This window comes from Gordionus sp. m RMFG-2023, chromosome 1 (genome assembly GCF_954871325.1).
Source record: "Gordionus sp. m RMFG-2023 chromosome 1, tfGorSpeb1-WG-v2, whole genome shotgun sequence".
Classification (NCBI taxonomy): domain Eukaryota; kingdom Metazoa; phylum Nematomorpha; class Gordioida; order Chordodea; family Parachordodidae; genus Gordionus; species Gordionus sp. m RMFG-2023.
In genome coordinates this window covers 88,761,577-88,781,939 of record NC_088775.1, presented here as the reverse complement: position 1 = coordinate 88,781,939, position 20,363 = coordinate 88,761,577, and the positions used below count along the sequence as shown (strand labels likewise).

The following is a 20,363-nucleotide window of genomic DNA, read 5'->3' as shown; positions in this document are numbered from 1 at the left end:
TAAGAAAAATGTCAGTTTTGAAATATAGGGAGAATCTGACATTAAATATACTCGCACCTTATAAATAAATATAAGAAATAAAAGGAATAATACTTATAAAACACAATTAGTTGAGCTTGATTTGAGCCGAATTTTATAAAACAGCTAACTCAATATTTTAGCCAGAAAAATATTGCCTAAGCCATGAAATTTCGCTTATGTTCAAACCTTTGTGCCAACTATGAACAAGATCTTCAGGCTTGCTTAATATTTTTCTGGATATAACAAATCGAGCCGTTTAACAACAATAAACACAATTAAAATTTCTAGGTTAAAAAATACACTGTATGACTGATTAGTAGTTATATGTAATAAAAGGGTTAAAACCTTTTAGTTATAAAAAAAAAATATTTAACCGAAACGCCGAATTTCTAAATTTATAATTTGGGAATTCATAGAAATACGAGATCCCCTTCTTCATAAACTCCCGTCATAAAGTCAAATTCATCAATGATATAATATCGGTTAACCGTTTTCGATGATAAATTTACAGGTAGATAATATATAAACTAAATTATAGTTCATATTAATATTTAGCTTGTTATCGTTTCAAAAATTGAATATTTTGAAAACTCCATTGAGCCAATTTTTAGGACGAGTTTACCAATGACGGATCACATTTATCAAAAATATCTACAAATAACTCTACGATACTATTTAAGCTTATTGATACTATTTAAGTATATATACATTATTAAAATCTGTTAATTCTTATATGTTTATGATCGATAAAGACACAAATCATATATTTTGGTATTATGAGGACAAAAAAAAATAACGTTTTGCGTTATAAAACGCATCGTCAAATAAGTGAACCAAGGTAATGAATAAAAAAAATACTTAAAGCATTCCAATTCTACCATCGTAAAACCTCTGAGTTCCCCTTAGGTTATTTGGTCAATTTTACCCCATGTATACCGACATAGCTCACTCGAAGTATTCCTTGGTACAAAATATATTTTATGATAACGTTTCAATTAAACTTAAAAAAACCTTCAAAAATGTTTTTGAGCAAAAATATTTAGAAATTTTTTTTGAATCTTACCTAAAAATGCCAAAATCTTTTAAAATATATTTTTTTTTAAATAATTTTTGTTTAAATTTTTTTTTTGATACTCTGCTTTTTATCTTGTATAGTATTGCCTTCGCAGTGGCTATTCAATTTTACCTGAAGAATGCTATAAAGGCAACTGTACGTCCCGTTATTTTACAAGCCATATTAATGGGTAAGCGGCTTAAATTTCATATCTTAGTCCGGGGTATGGTATTTCATAAAAATTCATATTAATCGTCGCGATTGGAACGCTCCTGGTTGGCTTTTGTTCAAGCGGAGATAAATTGAACCTTTAAAGTCCCAAATTATTATTCATGCTTCAGACATCCTCGGAATGAAAATAAAACCAAATAGTTGTCATGATTTCTCCGGATGTCATTTTTATCGCAAAATGAACTTTATTGTTCAATAAAATAGGATTTTCTATAAGTAATTTCTAATTTCAGCATATTTTAAATTTGAATGATACAAAATAGTTAATGCGGTCATAAAATCCGAATTTTAATAATGAGCATGGTCAGTGGCTTGATACATTTTTGAGCAATATGGTATTTAAATATTATTGTTATTAAATTCACCTCTTATTGTCTGTTTCTTTTCACAATTGTTGGGTAATTAGATTTTTTTTAGCTCTTTAAGTCAATTATTAGCCAGCTAAAAAAAACACGATTAAACAAAGTTTTTAGCCGAAAATAATCACTTTGACCTCGGGGTTTTCCTTAAAACTATAGCAGCTCAAATTTGAAAGAAACTAATATGAATTAAAACGCCTTAATGTTAGCGGATTTTATCCGACACGCGCCTGTAGGTTGAGCCAAATTAACCGACATTAAGCTATTACCCACTATTTTTTTTTGTTAAAAATACCAATCAATAAATTTTAAGAAATCGGATGTTTGTCACGTTCAAACTATAAAATATGAGCCAAAAAAAAATGAATCTAATATAGTTTTATTTCCTTAATATAATTTACATCGATTGAAAAATATTTTTTTAAAAAAATGTATATATAATATCACAATTTGATTGTAAAAAAATTACACGATTATTTATATATTACATTCGGCTTATTGCCAATAATTAGGAAAATAGACATTACTTATCATAATTACATAATTAATTAAATCTCAAGACATGATTGTTCTGGATTTTATAAATGCCATCCCATGTATTCGTCCGTGTTTAAGTAACGTAATCGTATCGGAAAAACTTTGACTACAAATAGCGCAAATGTTAGAATCGTCGTTGGAATAATAGAGGGTGTCTAAATTGCTGGCGCCAGATTCCGATTTTGGGTAATGCGTGATTTTGTGAGCCACGAGTAAATGAGTTCTAAGAGAACTTAAAGATGTAAACCCTACGTTGGGACAAATTTCGCAGGTCCAACCAACTTCCTCGACGAAATCCTCGCTTTCGGGTCCCGCAACTGCCTCAATTTTTTCGGCGTTTATGCTTTGCAGGTGAACGATGTAAGGTAGTAGGGAGTTAAAATGAACGGAACAATGGCAGCAGCTATTATTTTTTATTGACATTACATAATTAATATCGTGAATTGATATAACTTGTTTAACTATTAAAAAAAAATTAGTGGCCAAATTCTATGTTTTAGGAGTGGCCAGCTGTTAAAAATAGCATTTTCTTGTTCAGAATAAAAAAAATAGGGATATTCGATAGCGTGCATCAAAAAAGTGTCCCTAACCATTTTACCATGAAGAGGATGTTATTAAAAACTATTTAGGTTTAAAATAACAGCTAAGCTACGGCTTTAAAGATTGTCTTTCATTAACCTAATTGACATGTCTTTAGGAATATAGATTTAAAAATAAGCCTTCAGTTATGAATGTCACGAAAATATAATGTTATATTTTTGGAAAAATGTTACAATTTTCAAAAAATATATAAGTTAAAAGGTATAAAATAAAATATTCATATAGATTTTCAATAAAAGTTCATGATTTCGTTATTAGGCGACTTTCAGTCAAAACCTTTTTTTCAAAGCAGTTTCCGAGGCAAGTTTTTTTTTCTTAAATGGTGTCGGAGATTACGGAACCATCATTTTTTTAAAAAAAATAACTAGTTAAATCATTATCCTGCCTGGAGATTAAAAAAATTTGCTGTAAACATGCCTAGGAAAACGCTTTGAAAAAATGTTGCCTGAAAAAGGCCGCAGCTAATATTACTCGATTCGTCCTTGATGCGATTTAATTAAGTGCTCGTCGAAATCTTTTTGGGAGCCCATGCGTGTGTTAGGGCAAACCGGACAAAAATGTGGCATTATATCGACATGTTTTAGTGCGTGGAGCACTGATTCTAGTTTTGTAACCGCGCGATTTCCACAGATATCGCAATCGTAAGTTGTTTCTAAGCTATCTAAAGGTGATTGAGAACAGGGTGTTTCAGGAATCGGTAAAGCTTTAAGAACTACGCGAATATCGGAGAGGCTTAGGGTTTTGAGATCGAAATTGTGAGAAATTTGCCTATTAAAAACGTCAGTATTATTTATAACATTGAGCACATCATTATTCTTATTATTATCGTGGCATCGACCTGCGAATATGTGGCAATCCAACAAGCCTATATCGTCAAAGCGGGCCCGGCAGGATTTACATTCTAACCCCAAAATTGGGAAGCTCTTTAAAGGGTGAGGTTTAGAATTGACTACGCCCTTCTCTTCAAAGTATAGTCCATGCATCAGTTTGGCATGGAGAGCTAATTCAAAAGGCGATTTGAATAGGGTTGAGCGTCCCAGGACAGCTATATTTTGTATGAGTTCTTTTTTGGATAGATTCCGTGATAGTTGGGACATTTTTTCAGAGGTAAAACGGCGATTGGCTTTGGTACAGAAAGGGCACCGATACACGATTCGTTTGAAAGGCCTAGAAGCCTCGCATTCGTTAAGTGTATGGTACAACCAAAAATCGTTGGATGATATCGAAACGGTATGATGACAATACCAACAAGATGACTCCTTCGATTTTTTCTTGCCTTTCGCTCGGCCCGATAAAAACCCGTGAAATTTGACCAAGTGCTCATGAAGGGATTTGATGTGGCCTCTGGAAGAATCTTCATCTAATAAGTCATTATTATCCCCCTGACAAAATGGGCATGAATAGTGTAGACGCCTGCAAAACCCGACCCAACATACAATAGTGCCAGACGATCGTGAAACCTTACCATCTTTTAGACTGGCGATCAAATGGTCGTGCAAATCCTGAAGTTTGGTAAAACCTGTACTACATTCGGGGCAGCTTATAGGAGATTTGTAATAATGCAAACGAGAATGCGAATCAAGAGAAGAAGCGCTCTTGAAAGGGGCCGTGCAGTATATACATAAAAACGGATGTTTATCGACTTCCGACAAAGGCGGGCTTATGATAGGTGATATAGAAGCTGTTGATGACGAATCAGGTTCTATATCTGTAACGATTTTAAGAGGTGATATAGATATAGGGTTAAGACTGCTAGGGGTATCAATCGTAACTATTTTATGTGGTAATAAGATGGAAGAGCCGATATTGCTAGAGATGTCATTGGTATTAATGTTATGTGGTGATATGGCGGAGGGATTGAGACTGTTAGAGATATCAATTGTATTGATTTTACGCGACAGATTAGATGAAAGGATGAGATTACTAGAGGTGTCATTCGTAATGATTTTATGAGGCGATATGAATGAAGGGTTGAGATTACTAGAGATATCTTTGACAGTAATTGACGGCAATATGGCTGAAGAATTGAGACTGATAGAAATGTCACTAACAGTGATTTCGTGCGGCAATATGGCTGAAAGTTTGAGATTACTAAGATCAGAAATATCAGATTCTTCATTAAGATTTTCTCCAGTATTAACGCATGTGTCTTCTTCAACTAAAAAGTCTTTTAGAATACTGAAGGTATGCGGGCTAAGCTTGAATAAATCCGACCGCATTTCGTTGTTTTTAATCATCGATTCAGTATGCTCTTTACTACTTTGCCAGAGTGAATCCCAAGTTTGCTCCTTTGTAGAATCCGTATTGTATCCGACAGTATCCCAATTTCGCCAATGATTGGATTTGCGAATGCGAACATGGTTAATCAAAGTAAACCAAATCTCTCCTTTTTCGATACAACAATGACTCTTTAGAAAGAGAATAAGACTACAGTGATTTTCGAACATAAATTCAGTAGCTTTGTTGGTATTTTTAATGGGAGTCTTATCACTCTTCAAGGTGAGATATATGCAATCCGTTTTGGCTTGCAAATGATTGGCGAGATTTTCCGGAAATGAAAAATTTATCCCACAAGAAGGGCATTTATTGGCAGCGAAACTTGTATTGATCTTGACCGAACTATCATTATGGACCAAGGCTAAAACTAACTTACGATGGTATAAAGCGTAGGAGGGGGCGTCTAATATCAAGAATTCATGATTATTTGTAGTTATCGGAACATCGTTGAGTATTTTTATCTTGGGATTTTTGTGATTAATCAATGATACCAGAACGTTGCTACTTTTAGGAATATTACATGAATTTCCCGAATCAATTGCTTTGGAAGTTTGTGATGAATTCATATTGAGCGTAGTGGTATCGTTGATGATATTGGACGCGGTATTTTTGTATTCATTAGCCAGATTAGTTATAGATAAGATCGGGGATAATTGAACCATGCTGGACAATGAAATAATACTAGGTAACGGGGTAGATGGGATGGAGGTACAAATGAGGTTTCCATTTAATGCAATATTTGAATTTTTGATTGGTGAATTAGCCGTAAAAAAAGAAAAAATATTATTATTTGTGACATATGTCGAAGACTGGTTAATTGGGAAAATGTTGTTGTCCTTATATATATATCGTTTATAATTGGATAAAGATAACGAGTTTGCAATTTGAGGAGGCTTATTTGATATAGGTATAATTGGGGGATAATGAATTTTGTTTATAAATTGTGAGGGACTTATGTTAGAATTAATATTTTCAAAATGTTCAAATATATTGGCATGTTGATGCTTCGAATTGGGCTGATCGAGAATGATATTTAATGGGGGGTTATTTAATGAAGTATTCACCCCAGTCAAATTTGGCATATATTGCAGTATATTTGTCATTTCATCAAATTCGTTTACAAGGGTATCCCTAAAATTTGCGAGATCATAAGCTGCCAACAATTCATCTATATTGGAATTCATTGGCCAGTTTAAAATAGGTATTCTCAGTGCTACATTTTATTTGCACGGATAGATTTTTCATTGAAACATTGATTTTTAAACATCAAATTTGGAATAAAAATTGAATTTCTAATCTGTAAATTTGATGCCTGACTGTCTAGAATAAATTTCATTAAATATTATGTTTATATTTAATAATTAAATGACATAAATTATTTTTATAAAGCTGTTAGAAAGGGGGAAAAAAAAGATAAAAATTCTTACATAAATTTAATAAAAATTAAGATGCATTTTACAATTTTATGTAAAATACTTTTTTTAGCTTAATAGTAATTAAATACATAAAGTTAAAATGAATTTATATTATCTTATGAATTCTACTAATAAGTAATATAAATTAAAATGGACTTTCAATTTATATTGTAGAAATCTTATGAAAACTTAATAAGTCATATAAAGTTAAAATTTATGTTAGTTATTTATATCAAAATATTATAAGATATCCTCATCAATATTAAATTACAATATAACATTTAAATTATTCAAATCCTCTAAATTCTTAATAAGATAGAAATATCTCAGTATAATGTTTAAATTGAATATTATATTTATCATATATAATAGAAATCTTGTCAATTCTTATCATTCTCAATATAAAGTTAAAACAAATAAAAGCTAAACTTAAATGGTGTATTTTTCAATAAATACATTAAATAAAGTTATGTTATAAATAATCATTAAACATGATGAAGAATATACTGCTTCCTATTTCAAGATAATTAGAGGCTTTATAATTACTAATTTTAGTAAAAGCTTTAAATATTTCTGGGGTGATTGAATGCTATATTATGAAATAGTATAGATCATATTAGCTAGAATAAATATAACTAAATAAAAATTATGATATATACATTGTGAATGAATAACAAGATATAGCCAAACATAACACTTAATAAGAACAAGATATTATAAATTCTGCGATTTGGATCATAATATAAGTTTTTATTATTTTAAAATAATGATAAAATTAAAAATATACACATTTGATTTTAAAATCGTATTTTATTATATAATTTCAATTTTAATAATTAAATAAACGTGAAACCTGATCGTTAAACGAATTATATATTGTTTGATTTTGAATAGTTATATTAAAAAAATATTAATTACCATGGAATGATAAACAGATTTTGATTTAAGTTAAAAAGGTAAATTTATTCAACTTGGTTTATGATTATAAGATTTTGGAGTAATCGTGAAAGCCTTAAAAAAAATCTCATAAAATATCACCTTAATAATACATTTAAAATATATTATTCATTTTTAATAGACTGATATTAAACGAATGCAATTTATTTTAGTTTGCATAGAAAATAGAAATAATTTTCATCTAATAGTTAAATATTCTAATTTTAAAATTGTATCACCCCCTCCCCCCTTCCCTCCAAAAAATAATAATTTTTGATTTATCTGTGGAGCAATTCGTCGCCATATTCTTTTTGGGTAAAGATGAAGACCTTAAACCTAGTTAGGAGTTTAATATAATTTTGGGATAATAATGTAAATCTCTGCTTTAAATTTCTCCCACGAAGAAAACTGCTGCTTGTTAATAAAGATGGGTATTATTACCTTATGGAGTCCTTTCATACCAAAGTATTTATCATCCATTGCTAGAAGTTATGAGACTTCATTAAACGTTACCCTCCCCCTCTCCCCTCAAAATATATTTACAGCCTCAAACTTGGACCAAATATATTTATACTATATTAAAAAAAAGCTAAAAAAATCATTGGCTTCAAATTAAACTCCCCTCCCCCCCATCTCATATGAAGATTTCAAATGGGTCTGTGAAACATTTACCTGTCAGGTGTTTATATATTATATATATTAAATTATTATTATATATATATATATTAAATCGGGCATGTTTAAAACATTGGTTAATGTTAAATATATAATAATTTGCTAAACAACGACCAATTCTTAAAATGCAGTAAGAGCTATTTTTAATATAGAATCATGTAATCGCTTCCGATTTACTATAATATTATACCCCATAATACACAGCCATTTAAATCGCTTCTTTCTTAAAAAAAATTAATCCTTGGATTCTTTAACAGAATCTTACTGAGATCTTATTTGTATATATTATAACTATGAAAAAATTTAATGAAATAGTTAATAAGTGCATACATATATACAAAGTAAACTACGGGGAATTGTTAAAATGCAATCAGGTCGATATATACTGCTGTCATTATTTAGCAATTTGCTAAACAATCGCCATCTTTTATTAAAGTTACTATTGCCTATTTAAGTATATATCCATTAATGGAATCTTGCGATCGCTTCCCAGCTGCTACATATCATACCCCCAAAGAAACCAATCCATTCAAAATAGAAATAGTGTTGTTAAAAACCCAATTTAGGTTCAATTTAAACATTTGCCCGATTAAGACTCTAGCCAAAATAATATTCTGTGAGCCTCGAGATTTGGAAAATAGAGGTCCAACATATATGAGAAAAATCTCCAGCCTACATAATATTATTTTAGCTAACATCTTAATGATGTTTAAAAATCTCCTAAAAATCAGGATCAATACCAAAGCAACTGAGCCATTGAGGCTATAAATATTTATGTACATTAATATAATGATCAATAAGATAATTAATCTACGTGCAAACCATAAAATGGCAATTCAGCTATCACCGATGTATTTACACTTCAAATTAATGAATCCCCAATCAAGTAGTATAATATATATATATATATAATACTTCATTGAATGTTAAATAATATTTTAACAAAACATAATGAAACACTATAACATTCGACGCTATACGCCATTACCTTATTGAATCAATTATGTAATGTAACATGATTGAATAATATGATAATATTGTTGATAGTATTTGAGTGAGAGGTATTAAAAATTCAAATTTTAAGTCTTGTAATATTTTATAGAGTAATGAAATATTTTTTTTAAATGCGACAACACCAATCTTTGATATATAATCATTTCTAACTCACATCACTGTTTCCTTCAATCCTATCCTAGCTTTACTTTTGTATGAGAATAATGAACCTTATTATTTTTATGTGTAGTAAATTTCCTTACTATTAAGGCGTATGACAACAAATAAGACCAAAGGATTCAATGCCGTAGACAGAGGACGGGAGGGGGGGGGGGTATGACTGAATCCCTCTATGATATTAAATAGTGCGGGCAAATTTTTCTTAAAAAAAACTACGAATAAAATCAAATTCTTGCATAATTATAATTTGTTATAAAATATTTTCGAAAAAAAAACAAGACTCCTCCCAAAGTTGTTATAATTCATATGGGATATGCTAAACCTTTTCTATTTATAAGTGTAAAAAAATGAGTATATTGCTTTACTTAACTTCTTATTATGTTATATAACATTTCTCTGAAAATGCCGCAAGTCTATTATAGGATAAAAGTTGATTTTTGATAACAGTTATAATATAAAAAAATTTTTTGTGTATTTTGTTTATTTAATTTTTATTATATTATAATTGTTATAGCGCTTGTTCAATCTTGCATCTTTGAAATCAATTTTAGATTTTTTTTTTGTATTTTGTTAATTAACATTTTATTTATACTATTAAAATGGATTAAAGTATTAACCAGAAATGTATACATGTAAAGCATTACATATTGTCTTTAGAACTGAGGCTTTCAAAAGTTTTGTAAATCTTCATGCCTAGGATGCGTCTTAATATTAAAGACAGATTCATATCAAAATATTGAAAAATATAAATCTATTCAAAATATAATAAGATTATAGCTATTTTTCTTTTATATCTATTATAAAACGAAAAAAACAAATAATGTCTATAAAGATCATAATCATAAGATTCAAAAATGTTTTGAATCGGGGGAAAAACCTTATAATGTTAGAAATGCAATTTAAAATTTAAAAGACTTCTCTACAGCGGTTATAAATCTAGTTTCCCTAAAATTGGCCTTTTTGATTAATAAAACTGATTGATGAATTAGTAAATATTAATTAGGCATTAGATATTGGCGTACCCAGATTTTCAGTGTTTATGTGATTTTAGTTCTGGCATGATGCTCGGCAATTTTTCCTTATTTTTATAACTAATGAGTTTTTTCTTTAAACTATCTACCAAACGGATTGAAGCTCTAAAATGCTAGAAGTTACGCTAACTTTACGCGAAGGCATAATTTCATAGTTTTTATTTGGCATATAATTCGGTTACTCTTTTATGGTTGGCGTATTTAATTGAAGAATTAATAAGTAAAGTATTAAATGTTAATGCAAACTAAATATTTCTATATTCCCTATTTTTAGCATAATGGGATGTCACTTTAAAAAATTTTTTTTCTTATTTTACCAATATGATGCCAATTTTGTATAATTTTTCTTATTTTAATGCTAATAAACTTTTTACTTCATGCTGTCTACCAAACGCCAAACTAATTAAAATAATATATATTTAAGTCGAATTATTGATTTAAAATAAGCACCTTGAATGAGTGCTTCTAATAGTTTAGCCAACTTTAAGTTTAAAGGAGATAATCAAAAAAAATATTCAATATGTTACATAATAATAAATCTTTATAAGCGGGACCTGGCTGAAGGCCGGTGTAGCGTTATAGAATGACTACTTTGGTAAATTGACCGCGATTCGCATATTAATTTTTGCGAATTCGCAGATTCTACGTATATCAGATTTTTGTAATATTTACACCAAACGTATTTATCTTAAAATCAACTATATAGATTTGTGTTTTTAAGATCTATGCTAATTTATTATGTACAATTATTCAAACAAGACAAGAAAGCTCTGCAAGCAGCTGTATTCGAAAGGAATCAATAATATATATGCAGAAATATTTTCGACTAAAAATTTAACATTTTTAACTATTCTTTAACATCCAATCCTACTGTTTTAAAAGCGCAAAGATAGTTTATACCACGTAAAAAACGAGATGCCTAATTTGGAAGACAAATAAATCATGCCATTATTTTTATCATTTTTCTACCTAAAGAAGAAAAAAAATTGAAGTTACATTTGGGAAAAAGCAATCCAAAATACATGTGCTCACACAGCTGATTATTTATTGGATCCTCAAAATAAGGTAAAAGTAGTAGTGGGTTTGATTAAGCCTGTGATATAATATACAAATTAGACATTTTACTAGGTGATGATAATCAAAATATTTTAAGTGATATCATAAATTTTAGGAAGGCGGAAGGATATTTAATAACTAAAATATGTCGAAAGCAGTGAATTTCATACAAAAAAAACAATCATATTTCGACTTCAAGTTGTTGGAATGTTTGCCCTCATTGAACATGTGTTTAATATCTTACCAACAATTTCTAGTTATACTTCTTTTTAGAAAGAAAATGGTCGGTTTGGGGGTAATAATTCATACGAATAAAATAAAACGATCAAAGATTTCGACAACCAGAAAAATTGATAAGAGTATATCATAATCTCAGATTGTTTAAGAATAATTTTTAATAAATGTTAATATTGAATATAAATCGAAACAAGATTCTACCATGGAGAGCGAAAAATTAATTACAGAATTTTAAAAAAATATTCCATATTTTTATTATTATATATATGTTAACGTCAATGTGTTTTTTTTCCAGCAATGTGCTATTATTTCAACTTTAAATTTGAGCGCGTTTTTAGAAAAATTCAAAAATCTGATTTTGCCAGAATCGTACGCCGTCATGTTACCTATCCTCTGAATTTCAGATAATATTTCCAAGAACTCTAATATAATTTATATTAAATTTTTTTCATATATTTTTTTTTTGATATAAATTTATTAATGACTCAAAGATTAACAGCAAAATTGTGTACAATTCATATGATAGGTATTCCAAACATGTAGAATATATTTCAGGTTAAAATCTGATTTTTGATTAAAAGTTGAAAAAAACATAACACATTGCCGGAAAAAAACCCATTCACGCTAACATATATATATATATATAATAAAGTTAATATTATCTTAAAAAACAATTTAAATTTTACCCCCCTATTAGACCGTATTTGTTTATATTTGACAGATCAAATATCGGCTGACCGAATCATATTTGACAGATCAAGTACATAAACCCCTGATAATAACATAAAAATATAACTAAAACGATAAGAAAGATGATTATATTTAATATAATAGATTAATATTGATTATTTCACAAATAAACATAACTCATTAATTGCGGGAAAAAGATATTTTAAATATGTTACTGGTAACGGATATCAGAGATTTGATATATATTATGATTGAAATGAGTAATGTATCGCTTTAAGTGAGGTGTACCACAAATTATTATAAATATGTCTGAAATTCACAAGGTAGGTATCTTCTATCTGCATCAGAGAATTTCGCGGGCTCATGCCCTGTCCTGAGCCTAATATCATTTCCTGGGTTTTTTGAAATTTTTTTTGAAATTAGCTTGGCCCTAAAATTACTAAATTTAAACTTAGCTTATTTAAAACACAGTTGCTCACATTTAAAGAAATATTGACATTTTTTCTTCTAATAATAATTAAATTTTAATTATAGGTAAAACAAAATGATTGCCTAAATACACTTAAATAAGTTTATATTTATTTTTTATTAAATACAATCAAATTAAATTTTTGGATATGGGCTTGGGCCGGGCTTAGGAATGTTTTTTTAATATAAGATATAGACTAGTCCTGGACCTAAAAAAAAGTTTTTTACTGCGGACCTGGGCGGGGCTTAGTCAAAATATTATAACCATGAATTTGGAAAAATTTTAAAATTTGCAAAACCCAGGTCATTGATGTATGAATTCGATTAATAAACGAAAATTGGAGAATTTACGAGGCTCTAAGGCCTTGCTTATAGAGGGGGGGGGAGGTGAATTGATAAAATAATAATGTGGAAATGTGGGTTAGGGGGGAGGGGGGGGTTTGCTTAATGTCCCCTATCTTCGCGCCTATATATGATACGATCTTTTTAAAATATATATAGTTTAATTATATATGTTATTACTATATATATTATACCTTTAAAAAACATTTAAAATATTTGAAATCTCTTTTAAACATATATAATTTTACAGATTTCGTAAAGATAGTTTAGTTATATCTGAAATATACCTAACTAATTAGAAGAAGAAAAAAAATAAATAGTAATAATCAAAAGGTATAATAAAAAATTCAAGATAATTATTATCCTATTTTAAAGATTAGATCTAATAATTTAAAATATATTATACTCATTTACGTATTTCTTATCTACCAATTTACAATTTACACTATAATTAAAATAAAAAAATATTACCTTTTTTAAAAAAAATATATAATTGAAGAGGTATATATTGTCAGATTCAGGGAAATTCGACACCTTTGGATAAGTCGGATAATTAAAAATAAAATATTTTTTTTAAAATTAATATCATCAAATTTCATCTAACGAATTCAATCTGTTCAATATCATTCTTTTCAGGATAATTTATTAAATTCTAAACGGAAGAACATCCTTTATACATTGTATTTTTTTTATATATATAAATCAAAGGTATTGAGTGGGAAAAAAATTTTTTTTTTATAGTAATTTGTAGTAAAGAAGAAAAGGATATTTAACTTTATATAAAATATATATATATATCTTTAAACTTATAAAAAATAAAATTACCAAAAATATATTAAGAAAGCGCATTATAGATTCGCTTATAAGTTTTTGGCCGCACAATTCCAAAAAGCTGGAGCCGGTTACTCTTCTTAGCGGGCCTTCAGTCCGAACCAACCTATGGTGCCATTTAAAAACCATTTTTATTTTTTATTTTGCATGGTTGATTTTTTTGAAACATCATAAAACCAAACTTACTGGTTTAAAAGTAATTCATTCCTTATTGGTTAAACCGAAGAGGGAAATAATGCAAATTAGACACTTTTTTTATTTTATAGATTTTATTTTATAATTTAAAAAATTTATTTTTGAATAAATATGGGAGATTTAGTGGTTGATTTATGGAAATTTTTAAAACTGCAGTTGTGGAAGTTTTAGTAATGTCGTATTTCCAATCTAATTTTTAAAATTGTAGTAGACTCATATTCAAATGTGAGACCTGACAACTATATTTATTCTTTTCGCATACATTTTTAAGATAATTTGCAAATATACTAGTCAAGAAATCAATTTGTTTTAAAAAAAATTCTGACTTATCTTGAAAACAGAAATCAAGATCCAAGAGGGCTAAAAAATTTTTTTGACTTATCACAAGCTTCTAAGATCTTTAAAGATGATTTATTTCCTTTTCTTGGAATCATATTTTCAATTCCTTATTTTAGTTTTTTCAATAATTTTAAAAGTTTTTTAAAGCAAAAATTTAATCTTTCAAAAAAAATATATATATATAAAATTATAATAAGTTATTTTATACCCATAAAAACTTATTGTTTGAAAAGTAAGAAAGGAAAAAAATAAATGTGTAATTGACTTTTATATATAAATAATAAAATTAATACCTGTCGCCTCACTTCTAGTCCCTATAAACATATATTAAAAAAAATATAAATATAAAAGAGAATTATGATTTTATTTTTTAATGATAATTAGTTTAAATCAGATATGATAAAATATTACTTGTATTTATTTTACGTTTTTAACTTTTTAATACCTTATAAAAATTATAATTATTGTAATATGTATATACTCAGTGTAAATAAAACCTCAGTGTCGATTGATTTTAATATAAGTCAATATTGTCTCTTGGCCGGCTATTTGGTATACTAAACAATTATAGTAATATAACTCCTATTTTTTTTTGGTAAGGATTAAAATAAAATATATATATTAATAAAAGCCTGACTTCAAAATAAAATGCTTATTTTATATTTTTTATTATACCATGTTTTCGAGTTTATGCTATTAAAAATTTTTTATTAAATTGAATAATATTATACATACACCTGATGCTTAAGAAACATTTTAATTTTTAAAAGAAAAAATAACCCACCACTCTCCCCATTTAACTCATTGCAAATAAAATTTTTTTAAAAATGATCTAAGAATAGAATTTAATAGAGACGAGTTTTCCACCTGATCTACCTACCGAACCTTAAATTCAAACTTTTTGATCGGGTTCGGTCCAATTCGCACTCCGCAGTTAGCGTGAATTCGCCGCGAAGTCTTATTCTTTCCCACTAATTTGCGCTAAGTGTGATTGATAGTTTAAGCGGGATCCAAAGGATTCGAAATCTTATCTCAACTCGGATCAAGCTTATTCCTGATACAATATTTCGGAACGAATTTGGATCTTTGAAATAGGTCGCTTATAAAGAATTAATACACTTTTTGAAGGAAAATATAATAATTATTAATAAGTTGAGAATATTTTTTTTTTAATTTTTATGGTATAATTAATTTTTATTTTTCAAATAATATCATAAATTTTTTTAAAATAAAAATATTATATTTGAAAATTATTGTATTAAAAATAATATAATTTAAAAAAAAGAATATTTTAATATAAATATCAGAGACCTGCAGAGGTACCATTTGAACGGCCGGTAATTGATTAAAAAAATATTCGGCCCGGCCCGGATATTTTTTTAAAAATATTTTATATTTATTTTTTGATTTATATAGCTAATAATGGCGATTTCAATTGAAAAGGAATAACTTGACAATATAAAATTAAAATTAAACAAATCAAGATAAAAAGTATTATTATAATAATTATGTGTAAAAAAAAAACTAAAATTATGTAAGTATAAGAGAAGAAAGAATATTTTTTAAAAAGAAAAAAAGGATTGATTTTATTAAATAAAATTGGAGAGTTCTGAGAAAAATTTAATACGATATTTATTATTGCGGGGAAAAAAAAAATATGGTTACGTTATGTAAGAATTCCTTTTTTTTTTGCCTTTTCATTCATTTTATTAATATTTTTTTTTGCAAACTTTTTATGTCTCCACTGTCTCCCCCTTTTATTTATCATTTTTAAATCTTATATTATATATATTTTATTTTTTAAAAAAAATTAAATATTATAAATATTACTTTTAATTTATAGACGTCAACCTAAGAAAAATGATATTCTCCCTTTAACGACAAAATTTATAATATATTTATATATATATATATAATCAAATAATTTTTTTATCTAAGATTAAAAAAATCGTTAAAAAAATTTTTAATAAGAACTGATAATCATTTTTATTTTTTTTAAAAAAATATATAAAAATATTTAATTTAGTTAATTTAAAAAAAAAATTTTTTTAAAGTATCGAAAAGATATTTTATATACAATTATTTTTATTTTTTAAATTTGAAAGTAAATTATAATTTAAATGACGATTTTCGCCGAAAAATATCAGGGCCATTATAACTGTTCGTTAGGAGATGACGGAAACGATTTAATAGCGCTGAACGATAATGGCTCAACTTCTAATTATCAAAATGTTCATCCCGATGCTTACGTATTACAAGATTCTCAGATAAATTTTGACCACTCTTGGAGATCTCGGGAATATATGGCTTATACGGAAGGTTGGCTTAACACTGATAATCCCTTTACACCAAACACGTCGTTGAGTTCTTCGGGTTCTCAAGTAAATCTAAATACCGATAATCGAGTCCAAACAAATTACGAAAATACTTTACGAAACCAATCATTCCAACCATACCAACAAATATCAAATAATCAATATATGAATAGCTCGAGCGATGTAGCAAACCATAGTAATGATAATAACGCTACAATCAGTTTCGACAAGACAAATTTCGACATTCGTCATTATAAATACGTTGTTACTACAAAAAATAATGATACCGGTGAGTATAATACCCAAAATATACACTATGCCAAACTTTTCAATCCATCGCAAATCGAATGTTTGGCATCAGTCATGAATTCCAGAAAAAAGTTCAACATGTTGGAAAAATTTCTCACAAACATTTTCAACCAAGATGACTCGGAAAAGATGTTAAACCAAATTGTGCCTCAGAATCAGAGTTATAGGGATAATCAAATACTCCTTAAATGCTTTGCCAACCTTTTATTGAACAAACACAAATTCGAGGCCCTCTTTAAGTTACTCGAGAATCGTAGCTTCGATAAAGAACATCACTTAGAACTACAGAGTCTGTGGTACAAAGGCCGTTATCTCGAAGTCCAAAATGCTAAGTGCAATCTAGTTGGAACCACGACACACGTACCAGATGACGATTGTGACAAGGCTACTATTATAGCTAATAAACTCAAACCGCTAGGAGCCGTGGATAAATATAGAATACGTCGAAAATACCCCCTTCCAAAAACTATATGGGACGGGGAAGAGACCATTTATTGCTTCAAGGAAACCTCTAGGAGGGTTCTAAAAAATTGTTACGAAAAAAATCGATACCCAACATCCGAAGAAAAAAGAAAATTAGCCCAAAGGACTGGTCTAAGTTTGACCCAGGTGTCCAACTGGTTCAAAAATAGACGGCAGAGAGATAGATAATTACAGCTGTTTTTTTAAATTTATTATAGACTAATTTTTTTTATTATTATTTCCCTACCCATGTATAGATAATTTTTTAAAAAAATTAAAAATATGTAATTTTTAAATGTTGAAAAAGAAATGATAAATAAAGGATACTGTGTATATATATTATTCAAATTTCCAATTATACGTTCCTTTCTTAGGTTACATTAGACCTAATCGCCTATTGGTTATATTATAAATGAATACTTTTAAAATAAATGGAGATTAGATTTATTCCATTTTAGTATTTATTGACCATCCCGCCATATAGTTGGTATTTGGCCTAGATAAATATTGTAAGGTTAATTTTTTATCTTACAAAAATCTTTCTTAAAAAATTTTTTTCAATCATTTTTATGTTTCTTATTACAAATTGTAATTGATAGATAAAAGTATTGATAAATGATAGTATATTAATTTTATAATTGGCTTCAAAAAACATATGTAAATGTAACTGTGTTATAAAGTGTCGAAATAATAGTAATTTGTATCGGTAAATTAAATCCTTTAAAAGCCATGGTTCTATACGTCTCAGACCGGGTACGATCGATTTGATTGACGAATCGTTCTTTTTTGAGGACCACAGTCCGGGCCGATCTTTTTATTTTTTAAGTTGGCATTACTATTCAATTAATATAATTTTTTTTAAACTAATTTTCTTCATATATTTTATTTTTATGTTATTTTATTTAGAGTTCTCATTTTATTTTATATTATTTTTTCTAGAGGAGTTATTTAAGTTTTTTTTTGTGATTTTTTAGTTCATTTTTATTTTGCAATATGAAAACCATAAGTTTGTTTTAAGAAGCATTTTACTTCTCAATTAACAAAAATTAAATAACAAATTAAAAAACAGGTCTTGGACTGGTCTTTTTATTTAGGGCCGTGGTCTGGATCAATCTTTTATAAAAACCGTAGTCTGGTCTGAGTACATTAGCCCGGTGAAGAAAAGATCGGAGCATGACATTCACTACCCCATAACAAAAAATATTTATAAAGGTAGAGATGATACCCTCAAAATTTCGATATTAATGTAGAAAATAGAAGTAGGCTGAACCTATAATTAATCCGCTATTATAAAAAAAGCGGTCATAGAACTGTATACCAACTCGTAAAATTACGCAACCATTCGGTACCAAAGAGATAGATTTAGTTTTAGAGTATTTCGAAAACAAGTTATCCAACATTTTCACAGCTAGTTCTAACCTATATCATATTGCTGTGTAATTTTGAAAATAAAATAACTTTTGGTAAAGGGTGACCAAAATTACATGTAATTCATAAACTATACTAGTTAAAGCAAGATTGATCCAGGTAGTTATGACGTCTGGATTCACAATCCAAAAGTCGGCAGTTCCACTTCCAAAAATTTGGAAAGATGTTATTAATCATGTCTCTTTTTTTTGCCATTTGTGTTTAAAAACTTTTACCAAAGTTTAAAGGCCAGGCCAGCATAGCTATCTAAATTAGCATCTAATTTTATTAGCTACACGTTAAAATATTTTTATGCAAGACCCGGTCAGTTATTTTATTTATTTTTTTTTATAAAGGAAAAAAGATATAAATTTATCCCTAAATTATCTTTCGAAATTTGTATTCAAAATTTCAGACGGCCTGTAAAAAAATATTTTGGTAATGAATTATCTTAAATATTTAGCAAATGGTTAAATTGAAATTTTGCGTAAGAAAATAGAGTTTTTTTGAGTTTCACAAAAACAAGACATAAAGTAGCTATCTGTAAATAAATGTATCTACCATTATATTAGATTAATTTTTAATAAGTATCGCAATTGTTTAAGAAAAAAAAAAGACCCACATAAAAGTGTTTCTATTTATCTCTTAGTGTTGTTAAACGGTTCGTAATGAGGCGATTTTTAAAACGGTAAACTCGATTTTCATCCGGAATAGTGTTGTTAAACGGCTCGATTTGAGCCGATTTTTAAAAACGGCTAACTCAATATTCTATTCAGAAAATTATTGTCTAAGCCTCAAGATTTCGTTAATAGATGTTACCGTTATGCCACATATGAACTAAATCTTAAAGCTTGCATAATATTTTTCCTAATAAAATATTAAGTTAGCCGATTTTAAAAATCGGCTTCAAAATAAGCCGTTTAACAACACTAATCCAGAATAGTAACAAGCAAACTTGAAGATTTTGTTTGTAGAAGGAACAAAGGTTTGGACATCTATTAACGAAATCTCGAGGCTTAGGCAATATTTTTCTGGCTAAAATATTGAGTTAGCTGTTTTTAAAAATCAAAACGAGCCTTTAACAACGCTACTTAAAATGCGCGATTGAAATAACAAAGATAATATCAAATTTTGCCAATTCTCTAATTTCTTCAATAAAATCAAGGGAAATAACGCTAAAAATTACATTTTCGGTGCGTGTCTCTATTTGATCCTTGATATTAACTTTTATTAACATATGAAGAAAATAACAGGATTAGAAAACATTTACAAACTTGGCTTGTATAATTGATGTACTTGGTGATAGTATAATGATATATAATTCCTTTCTAACATGAGTTTCTAGTCCAAATAATTATCCGACCCCAAAGATGATCTTAAATCCTTATTGTAAATGAAAGAAG

At 28.1% G+C, this 20,363-nt stretch overlaps 2 protein-coding genes across 2 annotated transcripts; one reads left to right on the top strand and one right to left on the bottom strand.

Annotated features, from left to right (window-relative positions):
• Positions 1-2,071: 2,071 nt before the first annotated feature.
• Positions 2,072-5,904, bottom strand: LOC135931471 (uncharacterized). The gene is made up of 2 exons (XM_065468602.1): positions 3,274-5,904; positions 2,072-2,605 (listed from the first exon to the last, which is right to left on the bottom strand). The coding sequence occupies exons 1-2, from the start codon at positions 5,739-5,741 to the stop codon at positions 2,221-2,223; spliced, it is 2,853 nt and encodes a 950-aa protein (XP_065324674.1). The 5' UTR covers positions 5,742-5,904; the 3' UTR covers positions 2,072-2,220.
• A 10,683-nt stretch (positions 5,905-16,587) lies between these two features.
• Positions 16,588-17,793, top strand: LOC135930899 (homeobox protein 4-like). The gene has a single exon (XM_065467698.1). The coding sequence runs from the start codon at positions 16,588-16,590 to the stop codon at positions 17,740-17,742; it is 1,155 nt and encodes a 384-aa protein (XP_065323770.1). The 3' UTR covers positions 17,743-17,793.
• The last annotated feature ends 2,570 nt before the right edge of the window (positions 17,794-20,363 follow it).